The 23,611-nt window shown below is 39.2% G+C and overlaps 1 protein-coding gene, 2 long non-coding RNA genes and 1 pseudogene across 3 annotated transcripts; 2 read left to right on the top strand and 2 right to left on the bottom strand.

Moving 5' to 3' along the window:
- Positions 1–5,065: 5,065 nt before the first annotated feature.
- On the bottom strand, positions 5,066–11,597 carry LOC134216056 (gametocyte-specific factor 1 homolog). Its single transcript, XM_062695078.1, has 4 exons — positions 11,402–11,597; positions 11,148–11,331; positions 5,671–5,829; positions 5,066–5,445 (listed from the first exon to the last, which is right to left on the bottom strand). The coding sequence occupies exons 1-4, from the start codon at positions 11,419–11,421 to the stop codon at positions 5,278–5,280; spliced, it is 531 nt and encodes a 176-aa protein (XP_062551062.1). The 5' UTR covers positions 11,422–11,597; the 3' UTR covers positions 5,066–5,277.
- A 5,149-nt stretch (positions 11,598–16,746) lies between these two features.
- Positions 16,747–17,929, bottom strand: LOC134211950 (uncharacterized). The gene is made up of 3 exons (XR_009979160.1): positions 17,672–17,929; positions 17,344–17,602; positions 16,747–17,283 (listed from the first exon to the last, which is right to left on the bottom strand). It is a non-coding gene; the product is annotated as an uncharacterized LOC134211950 (long non-coding RNA).
- Positions 17,930–19,706: 1,777 nt separating this feature from the next.
- Positions 19,707–20,989, top strand: LOC134216055 (ATP synthase subunit gamma, mitochondrial-like; annotated as a pseudogene).
- Positions 20,990–22,745: 1,756 nt separating this feature from the next.
- LOC134216054 (uncharacterized) lies at positions 22,746–23,322 on the top strand. The gene is made up of 3 exons (XR_009980458.1): positions 22,746–22,824; positions 22,887–22,977; positions 23,247–23,322. It is a non-coding gene; the product is annotated as an uncharacterized LOC134216054 (long non-coding RNA).
- The last annotated feature ends 289 nt before the right edge of the window (positions 23,323–23,611 follow it).

The following is a 23,611-nucleotide window of genomic DNA, read 5'->3' as shown; positions in this document are numbered from 1 at the left end:
GCGGATTGGAGGGACATAAGGCACAATGCTGCACGAACCCTCCCAACTATTTGATCTGTTCCAGCAAAGCTGCGAACAGCAAGCACCCCATGGGGGGTTCGAAGTGCCCGGCGTTCAAGCGTGTTGCAAAATCACAGTGCATTTAACGCAACTAAACCTGAACCACTGTGATGCAGCCCAGCAACTGCTGTGTCAGACAGTTGCTGAATGGGGGACGGATATCGCCATCATAGCAGATCCTTACCGGGTACCCGCCAGGAACGGTAATTGGGTCACCGATGGGTCTCAAATGGCGGCGATATGGACAACGGGGAAATACCCAGTTCAAGAGTTGGTGTCTTCGACACACGAGGGCTTCGTCATTGCCAAAATCAACGGGGTCTTCTTCTGCAGCTGCTATGCGCCTCCTCGATGGTCGATCGAGCAGTTCGGTCGAATGCTAGATTGTTTGACGGCTAACTTGATGGGGCGTAGGCCGGTGGTGATAGCGGGGGACTTCAACGCTTGGGCCGTGGAATGGGGAAGCCGATCCACGAATCAACGGGGGCAGATCCTGCTGGAATCACTGGCCATGTTAGATGTGGACTTGGCTAATGTCGGTACCAAAAGTACCTACAGCTGGAACGGTGCCGAATCGATTATCAACGTTACGTTCTGGAGCCCTGGCCAAACGAGTAGTTCGAACTGGAGGGTAGATGATGGCTACACTCACAGCGACCACCTGGCGGTTCGCTACAGTATCGACTATACGACCAGCATTCAGCGGACGGAAGAAGGGGCGAGGCCTAGTCCTCGTATGTGGAAGACATCATACTTCGACGACGAGGTGTTTAAGGAAGCGCTCCGCCGCGAGCACAATACTCTCGGTCTGAGTGACGAGCAGCTGGTAACAGTACTCTCGCGTGCATGCGATGCCACCATGCCTAGGAAAGTCCACCCTAGGAATGGGAGACCACCGGCTTACTGGTGGACTCAAGCAATTGCGAACCTGCGCCGCGCCTGCCTACGGGCAAGGAGGCGGATGCAGCGAGCACGCACAGAAGAGGAGCGTGTTGAACGACGGGTGGCGTTCGTGGCTGCTAGAGCCGCTCTGAAGACTGAGATTAGATCAAGCAAAAAAACCTGCTTCGAGGGCCTGTGTCAAAGTGCCAACGCGAATCCATGGGGTGACGCCTATAGGGTCGTAATGGCCAAGACACGTGGGGCGATGGCCCCTACAGAGCGGTCTCCAGAGATGCTGGAGAGGATCATCGCGGGGCTCTTCCCACGTCACGACCCAAGCCCCTGGCCTCCCTTCGTGGAGCTGCCAGGAGCCAGGGTGGCTGACGAGGGAAGAGTAACTGTGGCGGAACTTGCGGGGATTGCACAGTCCCTTAGTGTAGGTAAGGCGCCAGGACCGGATGGTATTCCGAACCTGGCCATTAAAGCGGCCATTGCCGAGGCTCCCGAGATGTTCAGATCTGTCATGCAGAAATGCCTGGACGAGGGAGTCTTCCCTGAAGCATGGAAAAGGCAGAGCTTGGTCCTATTGCCAAAGGCGAGAAAACCAACGGGGGATCCGTCGGCATATAGACCAATATGCCTGCTTGATACGGCGGGGAAGGTGCTCGAGAAGATCATCCTCAACAGGTTGTTGATACGCACGGAGGGTGCTGATGGTCTATCGAGTAACCAGTTTGGCTTCCGAAAGGGTAAGTCGACCGTAGACGCTATCTTGTCGGTTACCAAATCCGCGGAGATAGCTATCCAGCGTAAGAGGAGTTCGCTATTGTGCATTAGTGGCTCTCGGAGTGAGGAATGCTTTCAATAGTACCAGTTGGGCAGCTATTGCAGATGCGGTCCTGCGTCTTGGAATTCCCGAGTACCTGTACAAGATTCTCGGAAGCTACTTCCAGAATCGAGTACTGGTATACGACACGGAGGCGGGTCGGAAGTGCGTTGACATAACCTCAGGGGTTCCGCAAGGTTCCATACTGGGTCCGGTGTTATGGAACGTCATGTACGACGGTGTCTTGAGGTTGAAGTTCCCGGTGGGCGTGGTAATCGTTGGCTTCGTTGACGATATTACGCTGGAGGTCTACGGCGAATCGATCGAAGAGGTGGAGTTGACTGCAGCCCACTCGATCGCAATTTTGGAGGAGTGGATGAGTTCCAGGAAGTTAGAACTGGCTCACCACAAGACTGAGGTGGTTGTTGTTAACAACCGAAAGTCGGAGCAGCAAGCGGTGATAAGGGCAGGCAACTGCACGATCACCTCTGAACGCTCAATCAAACTCTTGGGGTAATAATCGACGATAAGCTCACCTTTGGTAGCCACGTCAATTACGCCTGCAAGCGTGCCTCCACAGCTATAGTGGCATTGTCCCGGATGATGTCCAATAGCTCTGCGGTTTATGCCAGCAAGCGCAAGCTTCTGGCTAGCGTTGCTCTGTCCATACTGAGGTATGGGCGGCCAGCTTGGGGCACGGCCCTGCGTATTAACTGCTACAGAACGAAGTTAGAAAGTACGTATAGGCTCATGTGCCTAAGAGTTGCGAGCGCGTACCGTACCGTGTCGCACGATGCACTCTGCGTCATCACCGGTATGATGCCTATTGACATCGTTATCGGTGAAGACATAGAGTGCTTTGAAATGCGCGGCACGAGAGGCATCCGCAGGACTGTCAGGTTGGCCTCAATGGTCAAATGGCAGCGTGCGTGGGACAGTTCCACTAAGGGTAGATGGACACATAGGTTGATAGAGGCGCCATGGGGAAATCACTTTCCACCTGACCCAGGTCCTTACAGGCCATGGTTGCTTCAGACAGTACCTACACCGGTTCGGACACTCGGCCTCGCCCGAGTGTCCGGTGTGCGTTGGTTTAGAGGAAACGGCGGAACACGTGTTGTTCGTGTGCCCGCGTTTTCGCACAATGCGTGACCACATGCTTGCCACATGTGGTCTGGACACTACCCCGGACAACCTAGTTCGGAGGATGTGTAAAGATGAAGTTGGCTGGAACGCCGTTTTATCGGCTATCGTCCAAATCGTCTCGGAGCTACACAGAAGGTGGCGCGTGGACTCAAGGATGGCTAGTTCAGGCGCAAATAAGAGGTGGTCCAAGGGTTCGAAGTCGGCTTCATGGGTCATACCGGTGCCCTGTGGTCGAACTCGATCCTTTTATCGAACAAGTGGCCGCGCGAAGAACAACATGGTATCGTCGCTTTCGCGGCGTCGGTCAACTGGGCGGGTTCCGAGCCCGAGGACGGAAAGGGGTCCTCGTCAAGGCTGGGGCAGGCGTAGGCACCGCGTCGGCAAGTCCCTCTGTGTGCTGGCGAATAGGCCCTATCGCAGAAAGGTCAATTTGGGGTGCACGCGGCATCATCATTCTTGATACCAGTCGTGCAGAGGGAAGCAGGCGCGAAGTCGACCCTTCCCACCTTCCGAGGACGTAGGGCGTGGTAAGGCCACCTGGAAAGCCGGCAACGCGCTGGCACGATACCATGGTGTTTTTCTAAAACAGCGAGCCACGATATTGATTCTGCAAAGAAAAGGCAGCTAACCTCGAGGGTGCGTTATGCACTGGTTCCCCTTTGGAGCATTACTTTCTGGTTTTACCGAAGGGACGATGGGCTTGGCGGCAATGGAAACGGTTTAGCGGGTCGGGGATGTAGTCCTGCCTCCCTCATTGGAGGTGGCCCTAACCCAGCACTTCCTGGTCAACCCAGGATGTCTGTTGAGCAGATTCCCCCTCCATTGTTTAGGAAGAAAAAAAAAACACGGACAGACAGGGGCTGCGAAATGGTTAGTTGACATCTGGGAAGGAGCGACCTGCACAGCTCTAGTCCTCACAAGTTCCAATCTCACGCCAATCTACCCCGAACAAGGGGTTTAGGAGCCTATGTCATACGAAACATTGTTTTGTGTAAGAAGCTCGCAAGATGGTGGTAGAGGAGCTGAGCGATAGATTTCTCAGAAAAATGTTCATGCTGTTACGTCTGTTTGTCTGTGGTCACACTGACTCTGCACTTGCCACGAGTTCATGCGAAATTTGTTGGAATTTTAGGGTTAGGTTCGAAGAGCACAGGTTCGTCTTGGTTAACGAGCTACTTATGTGACAGATAGAAGAAAGTAACTGATAGAATTTCTAGGAAACGAGCATTTTTGTTCATTTTCAATTCTAGCAGTTTCTACTAGAAGAGTCAAGTTGAAGGTATAGTATAGAAATGGTATGGAAGTCCATTACCAGTTCTAGCGATTGCTAGAACATGAGAAATATAGAGAAATATACAAAGTAGGAGAATGGAACGGACCTGGGATTGAACCCACGACCTCCTGCTTATGAGCCAGAAGCAAAAGTCATATGACTACCAAGCCCGCTCGAAATGAGCGAAACGATGCTGTTCTGTCCAAAAAACTCTAGCCGTGATGATTTTTGCAAAACCGCAAAGCGAGTTTGCCCAAATGATAGGGTTTTTAGTATGATTCTACCAACAATCGAATTGAGCGTTGGATTTTTTTCAGAAATGTGTTCAAGCTGTTTCGTCTGTTTGTATGTGTCTCCTGGAATCATAAAATGTACGTAGGTACCCATATCAATAGCAATAAAAAACAAAACGTAGATGCAAACTAGCGCTTTAATGTTGCATAAAGGAGAAGTAGAAAAATGATAAAAGCACACGAAGATGTTTTTAAAACACTCTTCTCAAAAATTCTAAAAGCAATTTAATTAAAAACTATAAGCAGTACGTAAAGTGTAATATCACAAAATAAAATTTCGAGTATAAATATTGTGTTTATTATACAGTAATCCATTTAATTAAATTGCTTTTAGAATTTTTGAAAAAAGGTTTCCCGTGGAGATTTTTTCTAATATCATCTTTCAGCTTCTTCTTCATGCAACATCAAAGCGCTGATCAAGCCAAAATTGTCCATCAGAAGCCGCAATAAAAAAAATCAAAATTATCATTGAAGTCAAGGTTGATAGTAGATTCTTTAGTTCTACGTCTGTCTGCGGTCTAAAAATTATAAACGGTATACAACAGATAACAGATGTAACTTTAAGAGACCAACCTCTACAAAGAATATCTTTAACAAATTTATTGATATTAATCCTTTATACTGAGCAAAGCATTAATCATGTTTCAATTAAACGTGATCAACAATCAACTGATGATGAAGTGAATTGAAGTGAATTCTATGACCTTCCCTGAAAAAAAGTAATGTTGCTCCCTATCTATAGATGATTGGTTGTAACGGACCATATCTCTAGGGAGGATTTTCGTCGGATCAATTAATTATTTTTGCTCAGTTTTTACTTCATAGCGACGCTTGAGATCGGCAAGACGTTGGCGTTCGGATTCCTTGAATGCTTTTTTCTGCGATGGCGCCATTCCGGTACACTTCCGAATAACATTTGAGCGGGCCGCATAAGCATGGGGATTATAAGCCCGAACCATCGGACCCTGCGTGAAGAAAGAAATGAAAATAGATTAATATTTCACAATACATTACCGAGGAACAATACACTGATTCAAAAGATAAACCTTACAAGATAGTAGATTAGGAAACCCGAAACAGACATGTAATAAATTCGGAAAAATATACGAAACATTACATGGATTCTATAAGAACTATCGAGTAAGACTTGCTTTTGCTTCGTTTTATTTTATACCGTTTAAAAATCTTACCTCATCCCACAGTTCTTCCAAGGGGTTTCCCATAATTTTATTATCCAACGATTCGTCGACCGATGATGCCACCTCTGGAACGATGGTTGCTGCCGATGTTGCTACACAGAACTTGTAACGATCGAACGATTCGCGATCAACGCAATTTTCAACGTGAATCTAAAACCAAGATAAGAGACGAACTGTATTCAAGATCTTGAAGACTTAATGTACCGTGGAAGCACCATATTTGGTACAGGTCCAAACTTGGCGCACTTTCATATCAAATGATTCATAAAACTTATTTTCTCAAAAATATATCAACGAATCAAGCTAGATGGCTTTATTTGCTCTTCTTCTTTGCATATATGGCATAAAAATCGTATTATTGATGGAGAATCAACGTATCAGAATAAAATATATGGAGCTCATACTCAAATTTTCATATTTCAATTTTAAAATCATATCCTAACGTTTCAACTTCAATCTAACAATTATAATAAAAATCATTTTTAAGGTTCTTGCAAACAAAAAATACGCATTTGTAGGGTTTCAGTTAGAAACAGACCAGAAAATGTTATGCGTATTTCAAACTAGAACAACTTTTCGCAAAACAAAATACATAAGGGGTATTCACTTATCGGCGTAGGTTGCTGCGTATCTGTTTATGGAAATGTTTCATAGGAGATTTGAAATATGTCCCTTGTGATTGAGTGTGAAACATTTCTATAATCAGAAAAGCAGCTACCTATGCTGTTATGTAAATACCCCTAAATAGTGATTATTAGAAAGCTATTACTAAAGGTCACTCCTTACGGAATCCAAGTTCCAAAATGCTCGCATTTTCGGGGGCACACCACTCGATACGGAAGCAACGCACAACTGTCATTTTTATTAATTCACGCATGCTGCGACGCAGCAAAGCTAAATCAACAAAAATGACAGTTGTGCGCCACCTCCGTATCGAATGGTGTGTCTACGAAAACGCGAGCACTTTGAAACTTGGATTCCGTAAGATGTGACCAAGCTTTGTAATGACCAGGGAATCATTTTTTTTTTGAATGCGCTTGCGAAACAAGCGACAAAAGAGAACCAACGACAAAGCTTTGTTTTTGTCGGAGATAATAATGACAAAGATTGCGGCAGGCCTACTTCGATCAGCTTCCCAATTACATAACGGAACATATGCAACAACAGGGCTGATTGCGATAAATGCCGTTCAAAATATTGACTTAGTGACCAACGATGACGAAAAAGTGACCAAATCTAGATTGCTTTGAGAATAGGTCGTATGTGCAAACGAGAGATTCTCTTTGACCACGCTCTCTTTCGCTAATATATCGGCTAGTTTTGGGTGCTTTGCTACAATTCCACTTCAGAATGATAGACAAAGCTAATATCTTTGGATATCTGCCAAGAAATTCGAAGTAAACTTTTGTATAGTTTCGTAATAATCGAAAGAGAATAGATGCAAAGAGAGACTCTCTTTTGCACATACGACCTATTTTCAAAGCACTCTAGAAATAGTGACTTTCAGATGCAGAAAAAGTGACCAAATAGTGACTACTGTATGAAGTATTAACCAGAGGTAGTGAGCTGAATTGTATTTGCATTGCCTCTGTGTAACCCGTAGTGGATTGAAAACTAGTGATATATATTTTTTTCAAATCCTTATCTAGAATGCTATCAGAAATCAAGAAAAGACAAAAATTACAAAAGCATGAGGATTATTACTGCTGGCCGTGCCCATCTTCACAGTAACTAGGAAGAGGGATTTAAAATAATTAATAACAACCTTTTTATTAATAACAAATTTAAATACATACAGTGTCCATTTGCCATTCGAGCCACTGATCTCGTTTGCCCGTGAACCGATTTTATTAAAAAAAAATACCAGGACTCAGATATAACATGAATTTTACCATACCTAAGTTTCCACCGGCGCCAAATCTGCGCCGACTGAAATCAAATACGCGACATTACCGCACGGCATGAAATCCAATTCGCGCGAAAAATATCAATTTTTGTTATCACAATTTACTGAACGTTTTCTCTTCCAGTAAAGTAAAATAAAACTGATTTTTTACATGATTCTACCACATTGAAAAAGAACAAAGAAAATATACATTAGTATCACATCCCTTCTAGATGGTCCGGTTCACCAACGTTCCGAAGCTAAGCAAACAAGAATGAAGCAGTCTATATTTCTATAGTCAAAGTTTTATAAAGAAAATTATTGTGGCAGCTTTGTTGTAATTGTGGATCATTGTCTAATGATCGTAAAAATTAGGTAATAAATGTAATAAAAATGTAAATTCGTTTTTCGAACAAAACTTCTGTAAACAAATGATTTGAATTCATTAAAATTATGAAAATTATTTGGATTTATATCCATAGAGAAATAATTCAGAATCTAACAAAATTGCTCAAATTTCGTAAAATGTGATCCAAATTCTTGAATTTGATGCAGAAATAGCTTTGGAAAACTCTGAAGATTTTTTTTCAGAAATTTCATCAGAATTCAAATTTCTGTGGAAAGCCTTGTAAAAACCTTGAGGTTTTTTTCAGAAATTGTGCGGAAAATACTTCAATTCTTGTGAAATAAATCTCCAGGATATCAAACAAAAATTTTAACAGAAATCCGATGGCGAATGTCAGCACAAAAGCTTCCGAAAATTCTTTTTTATCATAAATTCAAGGCGGAATATTTTACAGACATTCCTGCTGTCCTTCAGAGATTTCTGCGGGAATTGCAACGTTATTTCTGGTAAAAAAAACTCTTGGGGAATCCCTGAAATTTTTTTTCCTAAATTACAAGCGGATTTATTCATGAATTCCGGTGGAAGTCGCTTTGAGAATTCCTGTAGATATTATTTGGTGAATTCCTAAAAAACCCTCCCGAAAATTATTTCCCAAATTCAAGGCGGAATTTCACACAATTCTTTGCGCTACAGAAATTACAGTAAAAGTTCCTCCAAGAGAAAAAATCAAATTTTTCAGAGCAGAATTCAGCAGACTGAATCCCATCATATTGTTTAAAAAAAATCAACGGGAACTACTTTCTGAATAATCAGAAAAATCTTATTTCTGGTATGTATCATGCTGTGTGGTTCGTCGTAAAGGGGTTAATTAATAAGAAACTAAGAAATACCTCGGCATTATGTCAAAATTGACGTGACAAAAAATGAATATTCAGAAACGATGAAAAATGACCACAAGTGAAGTTCTTACCCTTATAATGCTTGTTAAACGAGTGCTCAAGAGTATAATGCATTCAATAATGGCTTGAAAATATCCAAATAATTGGGTAAGCAAAGACTTCAAACGTGAAGTCCTCTTCTCAACAACATTTCGCTATCGAAAACAAAACCCTACGCTTCTTATTTATTAAATTTCCACCCAAAACTAAATCCGCGCGAAGCCTTAAAATCCGCATCAAATCCGCGAAATCCGCATAGTCGTTACAATCCTGCGCTTTGTATGTATACGGAGTTGTCTAAACTTATGCCCAAGCTTCGCTGTGTGGTCTGCATACAGGCCTCTCGATCCCGACGTCCATGGTTCGAACCCACTCTGCCGCACATTGCAAAAATATCTTTCATTAGACGGCCCTTTGAAATTTATGACGATTTCTTGTGGTAAACTTCAATAAAGGGTTTGATTGAAATTCTTGCGATCAGTTTCCTCAATGCAGAAATTATTCTGACTTATCTTGCTTTTCAATTTTTGTTTTCGAGACTATTATTGAATCATGAAGGATCACAAGACGGATTTCACAATCATAAACGATTTTAATTAACTTTACGTCATCGACACCATATTATCGTTGATTATTCTCCCTGGCGTAGAAAAACCTCGCTCGACGTTGTTGTCACGGGATGCAGCTAAAGCTATTTTCATTATTTTAGTCACCTTAGGGTATTTACGCACAATCGTTTTTTAATTAAAAAGCCTGGTTCCAGTACTCCTCAACTTTTGTCTTCAGCACTTCTAATTTTAACAACCTTTATTCATGGAGAAGATCATAGTTTACATGAATTGTAAGTAACCTGGCGATTTCCACAATACACTTGATGCAATTTCTCAAATTTGTATATTTTGCTAACAGATTTACATTTGATTTGGTTTATGATAATGATAGGTACAAATGATTTTTAGTTTGAACGTTTTTAACAAACGGCGGTGCAAAAATAGTGACTTTAGTGACCATTTTCCGAAAAATAGTGACTTTAGTGACTTTTGGATTTTTGATGTAGCTGTTTTTTTTAGTTTTGATTGTTTCGTAATTTTATTATTGTTTCCAATGTTTTAGTAGTTTTTGTTTTGACCCTTCCTTGATCCTATAATAAGTGTAAACTAAACGGGTAATGGTTCCCAATAAAAATTACAATTACAATTACAAAAAAGACAATCTTGTTGCTAACTTTTCATTCCGTTATTTTGCATTATTTTTCGAGCAAATTTCGGTTTTATGCTATCATAGTTTCTGCTTTTATGGAAATATTCGAGAATCGAACAATGATTACAAAATTAGCATCGTATTTTCGGAAATATCAGAGCAAGCAATGCAAATGATCCTTGTCATATTGTGTTCAAATTCTGATAAAGGTTTGTCAGGTGATGACAAAGAGTGTCCATATAATTATTACAGGCACACATAGGCGATTTTTAAAGCACTTTAATCTAAAAAATGCAAGTAAATCGAGCCGGTGACAAGCCCGGTGTCATCATCATCAATAGACATCTAAACACAGCAAATACTTTTGAAAATTAAACAGCTTTTCCAATCAAACGAATTAACATTTGATATTCAATTGAATTTGACTGAATTTCACAAGCAGGCACACTTTAAATGTATTTCAATTTAATAGAATAGTGAGATCGATTGAATGTTACGTTTGTTTGCATGCTCCAAATATGTGCATGAAAATACATTTTAAAACATATTTTTATCTGTGAAGTCTCCTTAATAAAGACACAAAAAAAAATCAATAGACATAGCCCGCTGTCATCATTGAAACGCAGTATGAAAAAAAAAATATAGCCCGGGACATCCTGGCTACGATCTGGCGATGGGCTAAAGCTAAACAATAGGATGTCAATAGCCTGAAGTAAATTAATTAATTTTGTATACCGTGCACGCGCAAATGCTATTTTTAGACAAGACAAGTGAATTGAACGTGTACAAACATTTATTCAATTTCAATTCACTTGATTGAAAAGAAAGTTAAACAAGTTCAACTTTAGTGAGTTAAAAATTTGAACTTCGAACTCAAAGTTGAGAGCTTTAATTTTTTTTAGGGGTGTAAATGTAAATTAAATTTTGCTTGTTAAATTTTTACATAAAACTAAATGACGAGTGTTGTCTGTCTGTGAAATTATATTTTATTTCGGCAGGATCGTTTTGCCCTACATTCAGGAACAATATTTTCATTTCATCACCCCGTAGAAAGGTCACGCTTTACACGAAATGGCTCTTGCCAGGAATCAACACTTACCGGGAGCTCCTTTTCCGGAATGTCGTGGGTTTCGTTAAACGGACATTTCACGTACTTCAGATCCTTGTAATTTTTGCGGCACTTGGTCAAGTGTGTTTGCATTCGGAACTGCATAATCTGGTGCGCCCGATTGTACGGACATTCCACCAAATTTTCGTACCCTTTGAGAGCCGAGGAGCTTTGGCTAGGCGACGGAAGAGATAAGGTTAGATTTTTAAGATTTTCATAACGGTAAATACTAAATATAAGCTTACCTGAACAGTTGTGCGTTCATCTTGATATTTTCGGGTATATTTAAGGAATACTTATTATCAATACCGAATTTACAGAGGCTTGCTATTGCAGGAAATTAAACAACCGCAAAAATGATAGAAGCTTAAAAAAGTAATCAATCGATTGTCAAGGCAGAAGGCAAGAAACCGCAGCGCAACGCAACGCCTGTCGCGTTCGGGTTCGGATAAAATGCACGAACCGCAGCGACGTGTGCTTGCAGGGTTGTAGCACAAAGAGACCATCGAATCTCGGGTACATTTCTCGCTTAACTTTTCAAAAGGACCTAAGTAACATTTTTTTCATGAATTAATTTGAGTACTGCAATCAAAAGCTTTCATGTTTTTCTGTTGTTTGCGCAATTCAAATTATTTCATGAAAAAAATGTTACTTAGGTCCTTTTGAAAAGTTAAGCGAGATTTTTAAATAGACGAATTCAAGCATAATTTTTCATAACGACGTATGTAACAATTATGAGGATTCGAGAAATCCTTTGCAGAAAGTTGGCAAAACTTTTTCTAAAACTGTTTTAAAACTAAATCTTTTTTCAATACTTTTTTCCGCTGGCATGCATCATTACATGACACGTAATAAGCGTGCTTCACAGCAAAGCTCAGTTCATTCAAATTCACTGTGAAAAACGATAAAATTATACATACACCGGTATGCTACACGTACGTCGGTGTACATTGGTCGGTTTTCCATAGTTGCACGATTGACGCAACTGCAGTTTTGTTTTGTTTTGCTTTTTTGTTACATAGGTCGCTCTCAGTTCCCATATGTTAAAGCGACGTATGTAACAGTGAGACTTCAAAAATAGAAATTTTTACATACGTCGATTCGCAAAAAGATCGAATTAAAGAATTTTAAGATCTGAAATCAGTAAAATCGATGCGTATTATATAAAGCCGCGTGTGATTGTCACGTTGTATTAAAAACCCCGTTTTGTTTACTTTTGTTACATACGTCGTTATGAAAAATTTTGCTTGAATTTATTATTTATCATTTTGAACCGAGCCGGTGACAAGCGCGGTGCCATCATCATCAATAGACATAGACCGCTGTCATCATTAAAACGCAGTATGAAAAAAAAATTATAGCCCGGGACATCCTGGCTACGATCTGGCGATGGGCTAAACAATAGGATGCCAATAGCCTGTTTTGAACAAGCTGTGAAAATCGGCATGGAAGTTTCCATATTTTATTTGTACAGTATCCCCCCGCTTATCCGGACCTCGCTACCCGAATAAAAAATACAGTAGAATAACAATACAATTTATTGTAACACTACTATTTATAACATTAAGTTGGCAATAGATTATATTGTAAATAAAACCATAGAAATACATTAGAATGAATTGTTATGAACCATTTACTCAAATGTAAATGAAGTTTTCGCAATAGAATGTACGGGTTGTTAAGTATCGTAACTATACAAAATTTGAGATTTTTCCATACATTTTTTTCGTCACACAATAGAGTGTATGGTTAATATATTGTTGAAATATCCGAACAAAATTGTTCAAAATACAATGGATTGTATTGTATTTGTATAGTAAAACAATACGATTTTTGATTTCTCAGTTGTGACAGCTTTACTGTTCAACAATACAATTTAAAGGGAAAAATGCATATTTGGCGCTATGAGGCAAATATTGTTATACAGTTTATATGCAATGTAAAGAAACGTTTCAAAAGTTATCAAAATGTATGAATCTTATGTACGAAAACGTTTCAAAAACAATTGCAAGTATTGTTACATTAAAGAAATATGTTGATGTATTGTATCCTCAGTGTTGATACAATCTGTACAACCATCAAGAAACAATGTATCCTATTGTATACCGTACATTGTATTGTAATTCAATTGTTTACACTATTGAACCAATAGTACATTTTTATCCGGGTAGTCCGACGACTCGTTAGTCCGGATCTCACTAATTCGGAATTTTCCGGATCGAAAAGTATCAACACCCATTTAAACACATTATGCTGTCAGTTTTCAAATTTGTGCTGTGATTTTGTTTTGGTTCGTTTGTATGGATTTGACAGTCGGATTAACGAGAGAAACCCCGATAGTCCGGCTATACATTTGTCGGATCAGCGGGGGTATACTGTATTCCTAATTATTTAACCCTTAGATGCGATTTTTTAAAACAAAAACCCGAAAATACGTTTAATGTTAATGATTTTAATGTTTGTGTACGTTAAAAATATTGTCCGCGTTTTCTAAAAAACCCAGAATAATCCACCTAGCAGATGATGATGCCTTTCTCGTGTATGATAAAATATATTTAAAAAAAATCATTTTGCATGTTTTTGCATTGATTAAAATGCATTGCCACCATTTTTGAAAAAAAATCGGCTTTAAATTTTTTTTCAAGGGAAAAAACAATGATTTTCTAATAATTCAGAAATGCAATGTCCGATCGGGCCAGTTTTCAATAGCAAACAATTGGACCGCATTCCCCGTCGAATGCAACTTGTAAACCGAGTAAATCGGAAAATGCGAGTAAAAAGTTCCAAAAAGTGTGTCTATAAAATTTGTACACACACATACACACATACACGCATACAGACATCACCTCAACTCGCTGGGTGGACACGGTCGGTTAGAGTATAGCCGTTCCACCAAGTGTTTGTTAAAGTAGTCGCTAGACTATTCGCTGTTGGTTTCAGCGAGGCAAAGTAAACGTTAAAAAAATTCAACCCGCAATCTGAGTGAAAGAGCGAATTTGGGCTTATTTCGAAATTTACTCATTTCTTGGTGTTTTCATGTGGTCAGAAAAAAAAATTACCATCATTACCCAGCGCTGAAAATCACATGGCTACTTATTTACATTCTATATTTTCAAACTAAACCAAATTTAGGGTTCGCAGGTTATTTCCGAGGCATTTGAAAATGACGTAAAATACATGAAAATGTATGTATATGTACTGAATGTTATGTTATGAATGTATTGCTCTTTTTACAATTGTTTAGCTTTCTGTGATAATCCTTCTCACCCCGTTTTCGAACTTCGCACTGTCAAACGCTTTGAGACGATGATGAAAACAAACTATTTTTATTGTTGACTATCGAATTTGCTGACTCTTAGATGCAAGGCCAATCAAAATAAGGTATTCCAAAATAAATATTATATGGACAAATTAGATAACCTTACCGTGCAGTAACCTTGACGCAGTGCGAAATCGTGTGCGAGATTCGACTGTGATAATCATTTATTCAGGGTTAGTCTAAATAGGAGTAAATGTCGCAATAGTTTAAAATGATAAAATTTCATCACAGTAAGTATAATAAACCCAGTTGTTCTCATTTTAAACCATATTTGTACTTTTGACCGTCTTTTTTCCAATCCGTCCCACTGTGCGCTGGCTTAAAAATGAATACCCCAAAGTGCGATCCGAAGGGCTCTTTCACAAATTACGTAAAGCTAAATTTGATAATTTGGGACCCCCACCCTCCCCCTCGTAACACTTTTTGTATTGAGTTCTCCAAGCGTATAGTTTTTCGCACACCAACGTCACTGTATAGGATATTATATAATAAAAGTGGGTGGTAATCTTGTTGCGGCAAAAATATCACGAATATTTTTGGAGGAAGACAGCACACATTGACAGGAATACAGCGAAGTCACGCACACTTTCATTTATTTGGAGAAGTCAATGGATCGTAACACTCGGCCTGCTCCTCACTTCCTCAACAGCGTTACGTAATTTGTGAAAGGCCCCTAAAAAATGTCGCTGTCGTTGTCCGGAAGATCTTTTGCTGACGTTGGTTAAGGTTCGTTCAGTGTGCTTCGTTCAGTTACGTATTGCTTGGCGTCATGTGTCCATTATCTAATGAACATCCGCATCACTTTACTGACGAATCAACAGCAAAATCGTACTTCTTTGCAAGATCCGTAGCTTCACCCGAAATGTCGACATCATCTGAGGAAGTGGAAAGCATTCCTCCGAAGCGAGAACAAAGTCTTAGGCCTGAGCGCCGAATCTCATGTCGTCATGATGAGTTCGAGCTAATGGACCAAATTCATTCAGGTTATCACACGAAAGTCACGGCTTATTTTCACTCGATCTGGATCTGAATTAGTGTAGAAATGCAGAAATGAATGTATTGAGTAGTATATTATAACAAACAATAACTCCTACCTGCAAGAAAATCAAATTTTCAATGCTGGACAAACGGCAACACGCGTTCACTCGCCATTTTTCGTTTCTTTTGACGTCTCTCGTGGTTTCTCGCATGTTTCGTATTGTCATCATGTTTCCAACATTTTAAGATTATGTGTGAGATGTTATGGTTTTAACCATTAGTCTCCACATATATTTTTAAAGGGATGCAATATTCCGATAACTCATGTATCTACAGATCTGCATACAATAAATCATAAAGTCCATATAAAATATATAGCGGATGCGTTCTGATCGTTTTATGTGTCATTGCACATGTAGAAAATTATTGATTTTTTTGTAGTGTATACTCTTCATTATGTCACCTAATGAATGATCCCATATCAAAAAGCTAATAACATTCATAAGTTAATGAAAAGTATAAGTTTCGGAATGTATGTGACTAATGCGATGTAAAGTTTTTCCTTATACATATCATTAAGCGCCTGCTTTGCAAAAATATTAAATCCTAATAATAAATAACATTAATTTTTAGTAGTAGCAGGGCGATTCACTGTTATTGAATGATGAATCGTAAATATCTGAAAATAATGCAAAATAATACAAATAATGCACCAAAATTCAAATAATGCATAAAAATACACGTAATGCACAATAATTCAAATAATGCATGAAAATACAAATATTGCATAAAAATGCATCAATACACGTGAAAGTAAAATATTATATAATAATGCAAATAATGCAGAATAATTATCAAATACATCGAAAAACGGATAATACGTCATATTCGGAGAAAAATATGTCTACTTGGATTTTGATACAAGATTTATCCATTGTACTAGATTTATAAACGCTGCAAATGCACGCCTCGAAGAAAACAAATCGACAATAATTCTTTTCCGCTCTTCTAGCCCTGATTGAGGAAGAATTTCCTTCTCTAGTTGATCCAAAGCCGATATGTATAACATGTTTCGGAGATCTGTCAGTTGTACTGTATTCCGAATTAAAAAACATCATAGATCTTCGGTAAACTTGAGCTTAGATCCTAAATTTAGTTTGCCGAATGTCAACAGCAGAATCCTGAAATATTGATTGGAGCATACACAAGGATTCATATTGATTTTACGCGGTGGTAGATTTCCCGAACCAGGTTCTAAGATTTTGGGATCTTCAAAGTTTTGAAACACTCGGCTATTCGGTAAAATTATATTTTACAGTTAGAAAATAGTTTTAGGTTTTCAAATGAATGAAACAGCATAGTGCTGTCTAATGAGCAGATTAAAGGTGGTTGAAGTCGATAGAAGTTTATCCCATCCTATTTGTTCTTTTTTGTCAACAAATGGAACCGAGAGGGATGCGAATAACTTCGAGCGGTAGCTGCTCATGATATGATATTACAGGAATTTTAATATGATTTCGGAACCATGCAGGAATTTTGTTTTCACGGTAAAAATGCTATCGTCTGATCGATAAACTCTTGCCCAACGATGATGCCCTATTTCTTTCCCTTCCTAGTACACTATTTCACTGGAGATTCCATTGTAATCTGCTGCTTAATGGATCTGATGCCTTCAAATTCAAACTCGAGATTGATCGATCGGTGGATCCGTGCTAGTCCTGACAGTGTCAAATTATTCTGATTGCTCATCCATCGTGTCTAGCAAAATAAGTTAATTCCGATGAAGCTGGCATTCGCATCGATGCAGGCATTGCCTCGGATCTAATTTTCCTGTTGGAAAAATGTTATCAGTAAAATCAGATCCTTCAAAACTCCCTAGCATGTTCTTACCTGCCGTTGGGCCGGTATGCTTTGGTAAACCGCTGAGCGCATGGATAACTTATTCCGATAGGCGTCTCCTGTTTGAAGTAGATTACACCGCGAGTGCATCGAACACAGAACACTTCACACTCTGGACGTTGACAAACACATACTGGAGCATAGATTTGTGATCTTTGGTAATCTGCTTCGGAACTGCCTTTCAAGTATACGCCAATAGGCGTAGGATTTTTTGTGACCATGACCTCAACGTGGACCCTTCCAGTAAAACCTGCGGAATAAAAAAGCAGCAAACTATAAATAGTTTATTTGGACATTTTCGCTGGACGACTTGTTTTACCTGCACAATATGTGTCAACTCGTAGTACTCCGCAAAAATGGCACACAGTAAAGGCTATTTTCTACTATTTTTCACGCAATGAAGTTTTCAGAGGAAGCTAAATAAAAATTGTTAAGAATGATTGTCCTCTTCCTAGAACATTATTTTTGAGTGCCAGGAGTAAATAAGTAATTTTACAATAATACTAAAAAGCTATACATTCAAAAAAGATCGTGAATAATTTAATAATAAATAAGCAATAATTTTGTGTTTTCATGATTTTTCCAAGTAAACACTTAAAAATCGAAATCAATGTCAACTTATACGAATATTCGATTTTAATCAGTTTATGTGAAAAAATACACTAATATTACATTAATGCACTGAAAAATACTTCAATTCAATTTAATACATTATTGCATCCAATACGTGTAAATACACGATAAATACAAAAATACATCATGCAATACATCAGGCTGAATCGAAAATACACAAGTGAATCGCCCCTCGCGTGTAGCATCGCGTGCTTTAAAATAACCGTAGTTCTCTGAGTCTAATATCTAGATGATGGACTACACTTCTGGATTAAAAAGCAGCTTACATTTAAACACGTGGAAATGATACAAAAATTGTGTCCGAGATGGTAGCAGTGTTCTTTTCGCGTATGTTCATCACTGACACATGACTTAAATTTGACAGATGAGCATGATTGCTGGATTTCTAGCAATAATATGACTTTTGCTGGCTTTCAGCAAACGAAATTATTGCTGGTTTATAACCAGCAAACTGTTTTGCTGGAACGAGAAATGAAAATTTGGTGTGTGTGGTTTGTATATAAACAAAGGTTCATCCGCTTGCTGTGGGAGATAGGATGAACCTCATGAACCTACCACCGATAAATGTCAAATTGAGTTCATTCGATTGAGTTTTGAGGTTATGTTTTTTGATGTAAAACCTTATTCGCACTGGTGTCCGAATAAAAAGTCCAATAGAATTACAACAGAAATTTGTAACTTACGATAAATTTTATTATTTTAATAATCTCTATTTCTCACAATAGAATAACAATTAAGAATATTGTTTCCCATAAATCCTATTGTAAATGGCAGTTTACAATAAAAAATAGGGGTTGTTAGTTACCGAATAAAAAAAACGTTTTTCTCGACAAATGTTTGCCATTACTATAGAATTTATTGTTATTCTATTGTCAACATTTTCTGTCAATAATTTTTATGTGATTTACAGTCGGATTCGCTGGTTGGGATCTTAATACTTGGGTCACTTTTAGTTGGGCCTCCGCTGGTTGGGCCATGGCCCAACTAAAAAGCAAACCGTACGTCAAAATTCAATGTAAACACGGAACGGGATTGGGCGTCACTGGACATCATTTGTGATGTTCAAGTCGAAATACGTGTTCAAATGGCTGTCAGTTGCCCAACTAAAAAACCGAATTCGTTAGTTGGGCCGAGGTCGTGGCCCAACCAGCGAATCGCGACTGTATTGGAACAACAATAAGGCAATTTAATTGGTACAATAGAAGAACAATAGAATTGAATGTTCATCAATAAAATGTATTGTAATTTAATGATATTTTAATGTAATTCTATTGTATTTTCTATTCGGGTGGGGATCGTCTTATGATTAAACGAATTGTGTTACGTAATATTTAAACAAGCCGTTAGTATTTTGAGCTTGTTTTTGTTTGCAGCCTGCAGAGCACTGTCACCAAAAAGGGAATAAAAGTTTTCTGAAAAAAAAGAAAACGGTGCGACCATCTCGACATCCGCATCTCGGACGAAAAGTTCCGACCGACAGAAAAACTCAGGCTAATTTCGATCGTTTTTATTCGAGTAATTCGAAGGTTAGTGGTTATAATCCAAATTGTCTCTAAGATGTTACTTGAAAGTCATCGCTGCTGGGTTATTTTTGTTAATCAGTGCAAACGAATCTTACATAACACTTGCGGTTCCGCCAACCAAAGAGACATTGAGATTGAACTGTTGAAGTGACGGAAAAATTGTGAAAACCTGTGATTTCTGTTTGCTGAAAGAACGCAATGTTCAAGTCCGTCGTTCCGATTTTGCTCAGGTGCCCGCAGAGTGTCCTCGGTCAACAGAACCGTGGAATGGCTACTCGAAAGCCATTTCATCCGCCTGAAGTCGGTCAAGAAATCCAGAAGATCACCCAATCTATGAAGATGGTGTCCGCGGCAAAGTAAGTTTTTAATGAAGTAAAATCCGTCGATGATTGCAATCAGGTTATATTTATAAATGTTTGATTTTAGGTACTTGAACCGATCTGAAGCAGGCTGCCTCATGGCGTAGGGGCTCAAGTTCTACGAGAAGGCGGAAGTGGCTGCCAAGGAGGAAGAACCGAAAAAGCTCTACATTGCCATTCTTCGATAGAGGTAAGTAGTTTATTAGCTATTTTATGAGGAAGATTTCATGAACCCGGCGGAAAGTCAGTTGTTTACAAATGAGCGGATTTTTCATGTCTGATTTAACAGACATAATATCTGAATTGTTGATCTGCACCTAAATTTTAATGTTTTAATGCATGTTCTACAGTCACCGACGCGTCTTCTCATTGTCATCGCATGCAAAAATTTAATGAAATGAACTTCACGGACGGACTTCAAAAATCGTGCTACTTCTGTTAATCTTTGAGAATATTACTTCTGGGATGTTTTTTTATATCTTTATTAAAGAGACTTTCAGCCCAAGGCGCTCCTCTCGTGGAGATATTTTCAATGCATGTACCTTCTTCTTCAGGTCTGTGCAGCTGTGCACACTGGTGTGGTCGTCATATCCGTGGCGACCTGGCAGCGATCCCAACATCAAGGTGGTCTGTGTCGGTGATAAGTCGCGTGCAATTTTGCAGCGTCTGTACAGCAAGAACATCGAAATGGTCTATGAGGTGGGCCGTTTGCCACCAACCTTCCTGGATGCTGCCAAGCTGACCAACGCCATCCTCAACCTTGGATACGAATACACTGACGGCAAGATCATCTACAACAAGTTCAAATCAGTGGTGTCGTATGCCGTCGCTGATATGCCCATCTTCAGCTTGAAGTCCGTGGAGTCTGCAGAAAATTGCCGGTTTAGATTCTCTGATTCGGATGTTATCCAGAATTATCTGTCTCGTTGGCTTCGCTGCTTTTCTTCGCCATGAAGGAAGGCTTGTTCGAACAGTCCTCACGTGATGCTATGGATAACGCTTCAAAGAACGCCGGTGAGATGATTGACAAACTAACTCACCTTCAACAGAACCAGACAGGCTGTCATCACTCGTGAGTTGATTGAAATCATTTCGTGCTTCGCTCTGGAGAGCAAGGATTAAGCTTGTGGTGTGCTTCTGTGAATGCATTGTTCAAACAACAGGTTCTGCAATATTCTGCTTACGGCTATTGCCAACTCATAACCGGTGGCTACGTTAATGCAGGACGTTGTATTTCGTAACAAGTCACGCGAATTTCTTGATTGGGTTAAATAGTACACGATATTCGATAAAATCTTATTAAACTAAAGTTGGTGTGGTTGATTGAAGAAGAAGGAAAAACCTCAGCTGGTTCATATGCAAAACATTTCTCGAAATATATAGAGGCCATCCACAAAGTATGTCTCGCTCCTAGGGGAGGGGGTTCCAAACAGCTGACGACTCATACAAAACTTTGGAGTTTAATACAAAAAGTGTGACGAAGGGGGGGGGGGGTTGAAAATCGCCAATTTTCGCGTGACGTACTTTATGGATCTTCCCTATAGATAATTCTTCCGAGACTAGCCCAAATGGCATAATGCCGTTTGGCATAACGAGTTGAACAGCCAGGGATTATTAAACATAAATACCGTTTGGCATAAACACAAAAATAATCATAATGGTTTTAAGGGCATTTGCATTTTAAGAGAATTGTGGAATCTCCAGGCAAAACTGCTTTACAAGAGTCATTTTTATTTTTGTCTTATTCTGAGCGCATGCGTGTTTTAAAAAAATAATTTACTCTCGCCTTATTCCTGGTAAATGCGTACTTTTGAAGAAGGGGCCATTTACTCTATTGCCTAATTCCGAGCAAATGCGTACTTTCAAAGAAGAGGTCATCTACTCAAATAGTCGTTGTGCCATTTGACGCATCTTTTCAACGATTATGCCAAATGGTCGTTATATCAAATGGCCTCAAGATACTCAACACATTATGCCAAATGACCCTTGATATTTAACTCGTTATGCCAAATGGCATTGTGTTATATTGGCTTTCTCCATTCCTCCAATTTACTATATCCACCCATCTGCCAAATGTCACGCTACGCATAACGCGAATAAAATATTATATTAAATAAAAGATTTTGTTTAACTGATTGTAGAAATGGCTGACGGCTCTTGATCAACGTCTTCATTGATGTAGAACTATTCCAGCAATTGTTAACTTTGTTAGAATTTGACAACTCGATTGATTTTCTCCGTGGATTAAAATAACCTCAGAGCATGGTTAGATTTGACAGTTCGACAGTAAAACTTTTTCGCAAGAAAATTGGGGCCAAATCATTTCCACCCCATCAAACTGTCAATTTTCTAAAGTTAAACGAATCGCTTAACTTTTAGTTGTTTTCTCATGGTACAATCAAAGCTATTGCCTTTATTTCGGGTATAAGCCACCCGGAGTGGTAATTAATTCTAGACCAACATTTGAAAAGGGCGTAACAGCCAAAATTTATTCGTTCTGATTCTTCGTCCACATATAGCTTTATATGTAGACGAAGAATCGAAAGAATAAATGTTGGCTATTACATGCTTCATACTATATCGGAAGCGATTTGTGCAATTTCACAACATTTTAATATATACACAGGAAAAAAATTTATTTTATTAAATATTGTGTACTTTATATTTGAAAACTGTTGAGATTTTTTAAATATAAGTATTTTTTGCATTTCGAAAGTTTTTCGTTCAATACGAAAGTATTTTTATCGGTCTGAGAGTAAATTTAAAAGTCCTTTCTTTTCAACCCGAAAGTTGTGGAACTGTCAAATCCAAAATGAGACGAGGAATTTTTACATGACAGTTACAGTGCGTGCGAGAGAAAGAGCAAAACATGTTTACATTTTCACAATGTGAACAAATAGTTCGTTCATTTGCGTTTTCTCCATGTTTTAAGCAAGTTTATATTCCTAGAAGTAATGGTAACTCTCTTCGATATATTAATTCAAAACTGTTGTTTAATTTTGTACTTTATGATTTTCAGACGCATGGACATTTGCATACTGTGTGGAAGTTGCTGTACGCCAGCTCGGTCCTTAAGTGGTCAATCTTCTGCCAGTGATCAAGATGATTCTGTAAATTCATTCATTCGCTTTATTTTCCAGAATAATAAATAAATATGGTTTCACAGTGTGACGTCACACGTATGTAGCCACGGCTGCGTCCTGATGAATTTCTTCCATATTTGACAGGTACCGGTGGTTTGTATATAAACAAGGTTCATCCACTTGTGGGAGATAGGATGAACCTTGAACCTACCACCGATAAATGTCAAATTGAGTTCATTCGATTGAGTTTTCGAGGTTATGTTTATTTGATGTAAAACCTTATTATCTCCTTGCAGACACACAAAGTTTTGGCGGTGATGGCAGTTTTTTTTAACCAGCGGTAAATGAGCCAAATGAGTAGCTTGCCTATTAAAGTGCCTTAAGTTCCCAAAATGTGTGTTTTGGCTTCCGGCTTTTGACAGAATTGCCACTACGGAAGCTCGGAAGGTAAGTCAGTGATAAAATAAAAGGATAGTGGTCAGAAAGGAAACAGTACCACCAGTTCTCAAATCAGGCGCCCAACTCTAAAGCATCCCTGACGAGACAAAGTTAGGTGTGATTTGCTTGTCTATAGAAATTAGTGTAAACATTATGTGCTTATAAGATTTCTTTCTTTACAGATGAAGGAAAAACCCCACGAGTCGCTGGGTTGTTCGGAAGC

Source organism: Armigeres subalbatus, chromosome 2 (genome assembly GCF_024139115.2).
Source record: "Armigeres subalbatus isolate Guangzhou_Male chromosome 2, GZ_Asu_2, whole genome shotgun sequence".
Classification (NCBI taxonomy): Eukaryota; Metazoa; Arthropoda; class Insecta; order Diptera; family Culicidae; genus Armigeres; species Armigeres subalbatus.
Note: the sequence above shows the minus strand (reverse complement) of the source record. Positions and strands in the feature narration are given on the sequence as shown.

Excerpts from the sequence above, each read along its gene's own strand:
- LOC134216056 (XM_062695078.1), bottom strand. The coding sequence starts at position 11,421 with ATGAACGCACAACTGTTCAG. Across the intron at positions 11,332-11,401 it reads ATGAACGCACAACTGTTCAG|CCAAAGCTCCTCGGCTCTCA; the intron begins GTAAGCTTATAT and ends TCCGTCGCCTAG. Across the intron at positions 5,446-5,670 it reads TGGAAGAACTGTGGGATGAG|GGTCCGATGGTTCGGGCTTA; the intron begins GTAAGATTTTTA and ends TTCTTCACGCAG.